This window comes from Heteronotia binoei, chromosome 5 (genome assembly GCF_032191835.1).
Source record: "Heteronotia binoei isolate CCM8104 ecotype False Entrance Well chromosome 5, APGP_CSIRO_Hbin_v1, whole genome shotgun sequence".
Classification (NCBI taxonomy): Eukaryota; Metazoa; Chordata; class Lepidosauria; order Squamata; family Gekkonidae; genus Heteronotia; species Heteronotia binoei.
This window is the reverse complement of record NC_083227.1, coordinates 146633742-146639799: the sequence shown is the minus strand read 5'-3', so window position 1 is coordinate 146639799 and position 6058 is coordinate 146633742. Positions and strand designations below refer to the sequence as shown.

Sequence of the window (6058 nt, the reverse complement as noted above, 5' to 3'; positions counted from 1 at the left end):
ATACATTAAAATAAGATAAATAGATTTGTTGTGATGTGAAAAAATAGCCCATTTTAAATAATAAATAAATAAAGCCAGTATTGACACTTATTTTTCTGCTATTAAAAATATCCCACTCTTGTTATAAGGCTTGGTTGACGTTCAGAAATCATTTATAAAGGCATCACCTACTCTGCCAATTCACCCAACGTTACTCGCAACCTAGAAACATTCGCGAACAACTATGTCAGTCAAATGGAAATCTTATATTTAACTTAATAAATTTTATCCATATAGTAAACTTTATTTGCTTCCACCAGTTCAGTCTCAGCATATATTGACCCAGCTGAAGTTGTTTCCTTTGCAACTGTATTGTATCTACATCTTAGATCCATTTCCATTCAGGATGAACAACACACAACAACTTTGGAATACAATGTTATGTAAATTGGAAATCTTTGTTTTAAATTTTATGGTTCTATCAAACAGCAGTTAATTTGAGCTCTGGACTTTCATGCGATGGCTTTAAACTCTTACAATAACATACTTTATCAAGTAAAACGCCTTGACTGTCTTTCATTTACTATTACAACTTGATAGCTTTACCACTCAGGTTTTATGTTGACCATTTTGCGTGATAGGATTGATCTTTTCCAAAGAAACATCAGCCTCAAAATCCAAGATACCTGATAAGGCTGGAGACATTTTCCCCAGAGCTTTAGACAGTTCTCCCTCCTCTTCTTTTTTCATAATGTCATCATCTTCTGGGCATATGACAGCATGAGGGATCAGATAAACCAAATTACAATCTTTGGGGCTGGATCCTCTGGGCTCAAGCTGACTGGAAAAGGCTACGCCCCCATTGTTGTTGATACTAACCGTCTCTATAGCATTACTGGAAGCAGGACAGAGTCTGTAGCATCCCAAGAGGGTTGAAAATGCCTTGCGGAAATCTGCATTAAAGGCATAAATGATGGGGTTCAGCGAAGAATTGGCCCATCCAAACCAAACAAAAACATCGAAAGTGGTTGAACTAATACAAAAACGTTCTGCTCCCCTGGATGGTATACCAGGCTCACAGAAAGGGACCATGCAGTTTAGTATGAAAAAGGGTAGCCAGCAGCATACAAATACCCCCATTATCACTGACAACGTCTTTAAGACTTTCGTTTCTCTCTTGAAGGACATTTTGAAGGAACTTTCCGGCTGCTGACTATCCATGCTGTTTCCATTGCCAGTGGTAGTTTGGCAGTTCTTAGCATGCACTGCTGCTCTTTCCAAGGCTGAAATGCGTCTTATCTGTTTCTGAGCAATCCTGTATATCCTTGTGTAGGTGACTATCATGATAGCCACTGGGATGTAAAAGCTAATGAGAGAGGAAGAGATAGCATACATCCTGTTTAAACTGGAGTCACAGTTGTCCATGGCTACACCTTGAAAGCTAGCATTGAAGTTTAAAAAGCTTGTGGTCTTAGCCTTGTGCCAGTTCAGTTGCACCGGAATGAAGGAGATCAACACAGACAAGGTCCACGCCACACTGATCATGATGAACGCTGCCTTGGGGGTCATTTTTCTCTCATACCTAAATGGACTGGAGATGGCCCAGTATCTGTCCACACTAATGACACAGAGATTTAAGATAGAGGCTGTAGAACACATGATGTCAAATGCTACCCAGATGTTACAGAAGGATCCAAAAGGCCAGAAGCCAGCTATCTCTGCAACAGCTTTCCAGGGCATGACCAGGACTGCTACTAAAAGATCTGAGACTGCCAAAGAGATCACAAAGAAGTTGGTCACCTTAGACCTCAGATGGCGAAACCTAATTACGGCTGCACAAACCAGGGTGTTCCCTAGGAGCGTGGAGAGAATGAGCAAAGAGAGGAAGCAGCCGGTGAGGATTCGGAAGCAGGAATCCCTTTTCCCAAGCAAGCCTGCCCCATCCATAGTGGTGTTGTTCCAAGTCATATTTTCTCCTGAGGCAATATCATACCATGGGTTTTTGTGATGACATCAGCTCTTGTCCTTGCAGAGCTCACAAAATAGTCATCAGGTGTCCATTCATTACTCACCACCAGGCAGACCCCTAAGGCTTGTGCTATAGTCTCTTCACCCTTGGGAGGGATCCCATCATCCTTAGGAATCTCATTAAGAAACATCAACCACTCTGTGGCAAGTAGCTAGAACTGACTGTTGCAGTCATGTTTTCTCAGCAAGCCCTTCTGAATTTCAGGCTAAAACAGAGTATTCTAACAGGGACAGGCCAACGGGAAAGTCCTCAGAGAATCCTGTATGAATAAACCCAGCCGACCAGGGGCACAATCACTTTGCCGCATTCACGTATTCCCACTAAAATAGGCTATTGATTCAGCTTGTCCAATGTCCATTTAACTAGCCCTTCAGATCTATCGAAGCGTAACACATGAGGTACTTTTGTTTCTAATTTAATTTTCCATCCCTCTAATTGGCAGGACATTTTTTTTTTTTAAATACCCTTCCAGCTTTCGTACCTTTCTGCTATGAAATTAAAACGTCAGTGCTCTCTCTTTAAAGGTAGCCTCAGGGATCAACTCCTCCTATTGTTCCACACTGTTTAAGATTCACAGTCCTAGAGGCAAAGAAAATAAATTTACATTTTAAGACATTACAAGCCTAAGAAACCACAGGTTCACTTGCTTTTAAGGGGGAATCGGAATCCTACCTTTGTTATGTCCGATGCTGTGTTCCAATCCAGGGAAGAGCATTTTTCTTTCCACTTTATTTAGAGTTTGAATTGCATAGCACAGCATAAAGATACAATCACAGCAGGCAGGCTACATCGCCTCCGGTATAATTTTCTGTTGCCATGAAGGGTAGAGAGAGACACGTGGACCAGCAGGTGTTAATTTTTCAGCAAAAGCCGCCAGACTTGACTTTTCAAGATTGCTTCTGCAAAATTAGTCTTCCAAGTGCAGGGGCAAGTGCCTTCAGTTTCCAGCCATCCCTTTGCGATTCATGTGCAAACTCTGTGCATCAAGTCAGTCCTGTAGGAAAGCTCATTACCCCAAGTCACGCTTTGTACATCCTGTTGAAGTGGCCCACCAGGATGAAATCATCCCATAGCAAAGGCACAATATTTCCAACTCTCTGGCAAAGATCATGGAGATGCTTCGGTCGTCTCTTAGTCTTCATTGGAAGAAAGAAGTAGGGAAAAGGACCTGAGCACAGATCCCTTTTGGCCCCTGTTGTAGGTTTCCCGCCGGTGGCTATGCTATGAAATATGAATGCAGAGCTAAGTTAGCTTAGGTCCTTTTGCTGTCAAGCTACTTTTCCATGGCTCTCTGAGAGGAATCCACATTCCAGCTATAGCTCATGGGATTAGGTCATCAAATCCCTCTTCCTTTACAAATGCCCACGTACAGTAAGTAGCCTCTTCAGGGCCTCCTGCTCTGGACCCTAGGATTTATCTCTCTGCTCCTACGCACTCTCTCTTCATCTTGCTGAGCTGGGGATCTTGACGGCACAGGCGTCTTCCTTCCTAAGGTAGGAGATAACATCACCTTGCTAGGAAAGGTCTGTTTGCTTTGGGTCTCTTTCCTAAATCACCAAAGAGAAGAGAAATCTAGGCATGAGGTTGTGACATGAATAACAGAAGCCACGCAAGTAAACAGCCTTAAAATCAAAGAAGCACTGCAAGCAGGGAATCTTTCTCTTACTCTTCTTTAGTACACAAACACAAAATGTATTCCATATATCCCAAGCACATACAAAGGAGAGGCTGGGAGACTATTCAAGCATTCCGATTTTGAGCATGCCTTATTAACTGGAACTACCTACGATTTTATTGGCCTTGATGGCATTTTCTCACCCTCCCAAAATAGTCAAGGAGTGTTTGTGTCTCCTGATAATCAATGGACATAGACAACATTTTACATTATTTTGCAGGAATTTTTTTTTAAAAAAAATACACAAGACCCATGAGGTATTCAGTTAGCAATGCCATCCAGTATACATAAACATTCTATTTGTGGTTATATTTATACATACATGTGCTTATTGTACATATGTATAAATATGTAAACATGTCCCGACAAAAAATAGGTCCCAGCATAATACATTTCCTAAGCTGCAATTTGTTAAAACAAACGCTACAGAAATACACACAAATCAGCTGAACAGAATTCCCACATCTAGCCATGAACCCCAACTCCCACAAATAAAACGCACATAATTGGAACTGACACTAAGGTTTGAGCTTTGTCTCTGCCGTCTGCCTGCCGTGAACTTACCAACTCAAGGAAGTCATTTGTCCCACAGTACAGCTGTTGCGGGATGCTGATGTTACAGGCACCCAGCTGAAAGAACAACACTCACCTCATCTTTTTGCTGCTGGTTTATTTCTGGTTGCCCCCCCCCTCCCCTTCCCACACGCACACAACCACTTTCTTTGCGATTCATTGTTGTTCACTAACTTCCAGCCATTCAGGCTTCTGTGTGGGCTTAGCTCCCTCTTCTGGAAAAAAAGTGAGCTCTGCATTGCTTCGTTCTGTATCTTACATGACTATATATTAAGGTGGAGCAGATAAGAGTGAGGGGAAAGAACTTGGCACATAAATCCCAGCATACTCAGAGTGCCATCATATGTACACTTATCTGGAAGTAAGCCCCACCAAATACAGCATGACTTACTTCTGAGTAAGCCTACGTTGGATTGTGCTGTTCCTCCAGCGATAAACACTATGAGAAACAGAAAAAAAATATCTTTCTCTACATATACAACTTTAGCCTTGCACTTTCATGGCTTAAAATAAAGAGGTGTAAATCTGCCGGTTTGCTATCTTTCTCTGGTAAAAGACTTCTGATGTTATATTTATTCACCCAAGTCTAAGTTGCTTATCTCAAGCCCTGCAGACAATTTCTACATAAGGGAGGGGATCATGTCCTTTGCTGTATTGAGCTTAATATTTTCAAAGTCACATCTACATGCAGTTTCTATGTGTTCACCTCCAATTTTTTAGGCATACATCATGTGTTCAGAGCCTTTGAGGGTAGACCCAAATAGGCCCTTGTATAAACGAGACCTTGAAGGCATGAAAAGGAGACACAACAAGAAAGCAGTGCCAATTGGTGTGCAATTCTGGCACCATCTCAACCATGCAAGAACTAATAATGTTCACAAAGGGCTAGCAACAAGTATCCAAAGGAATGAGACAGCAAATGTAATACCACCATTGGACATAATCCCAGCCTCCTTCCCCATCGTGTATTGAAAATGCATATACACACAGGGCTACAGAGCCAGTCTGGTGTAATGCTTAAGAATGGGGGAGTCTAATCTGGAGAACCAGGTTCGATTCCCCTCTTCTCCACATGCAGCCAGCTGGGTCAGTCACAGCTCTCTCAGAACTGTTCTCTCAAGAGCAGTTCTCAAAAGAGCTCTCTCAGCCCCACAGAGTGTCTGTTGTGGGAAAGCAATTGTAAGTCACTCTGAGACTCCAAGTGAAGGGTGGGGTATAAATTCAACTCTTCTACTGTTAATTAAGAAAGGCTATTCATGTATTTAATCACTAACACACCCATTTGGCTGCAAAGTTTACCCCTCCCCAGGATTTTTAAAAGCCTAAAGAAAATTAGAAAGGGCATCCAGAAGGCTTTACCTTTGACTGTTTTTGCACACAGCTTACCACGGGGTCACGTTCCTGTTCTCTCTGCAGCGTCCGTCAGATTTCCCATTATCTGCACCGAAGTTACAGGGAGTACCGTGGCTTTTGCATAGCAAACGTAAACCGCTAAAACCTAGTTTACGTTTGCTACGCAAAAGCCACGGCACTTCCTGTAACTCCGGCGCATATAATGGGAAATCCGACAGACACTGCAGAGAGAACAGGAACGTGACCGCGTGGTAAGCTGTGTGTGAAAATGGTCTTTCTTTCCAGTGTTGCTCCAGATGGATACTGAAGCAAATTTATTTCATTGTGAAATCAGGAAATCTTCCAAAGGGCTATTTTAAACACACCCAAAGGTGTGCCTTCCTTCCTGTCTGCCTGCCTGCCTGCCTTCCTTCCTTTCGCAGATTCCCATGCCATATTACAACATTGGT

The 6058-nt window shown here is 42.4% G+C and overlaps 1 protein-coding gene across 1 annotated transcript; it reads right to left on the bottom strand.

Annotated features, from left to right (window-relative positions):
- Positions 1 to 230: 230 nt before the first annotated feature.
- On the bottom strand, positions 231 to 3188 carry DRD1 (dopamine receptor D1). Its single transcript, XM_060240565.1, has 2 exons — positions 2681 to 3188; positions 231 to 2587 (listed from the first exon to the last, which is right to left on the bottom strand). The coding sequence occupies exon 2, from the start codon at positions 1945 to 1947 to the stop codon at positions 589 to 591; it is 1359 nt and encodes a 452-aa protein (XP_060096548.1). The 5' UTR covers positions 1948 to 2587; positions 2681 to 3188; the 3' UTR covers positions 231 to 588.
- Positions 3189 to 6058: the final 2870 nt, after the last annotated feature.

Excerpts from the sequence above, each read along its gene's own strand:
- DRD1 (XM_060240565.1), bottom strand. The coding sequence starts at position 1,947 with ATGACTTGGAACAACACCACTATGGATGGGGCAGGCTTGCTTGGGAAA.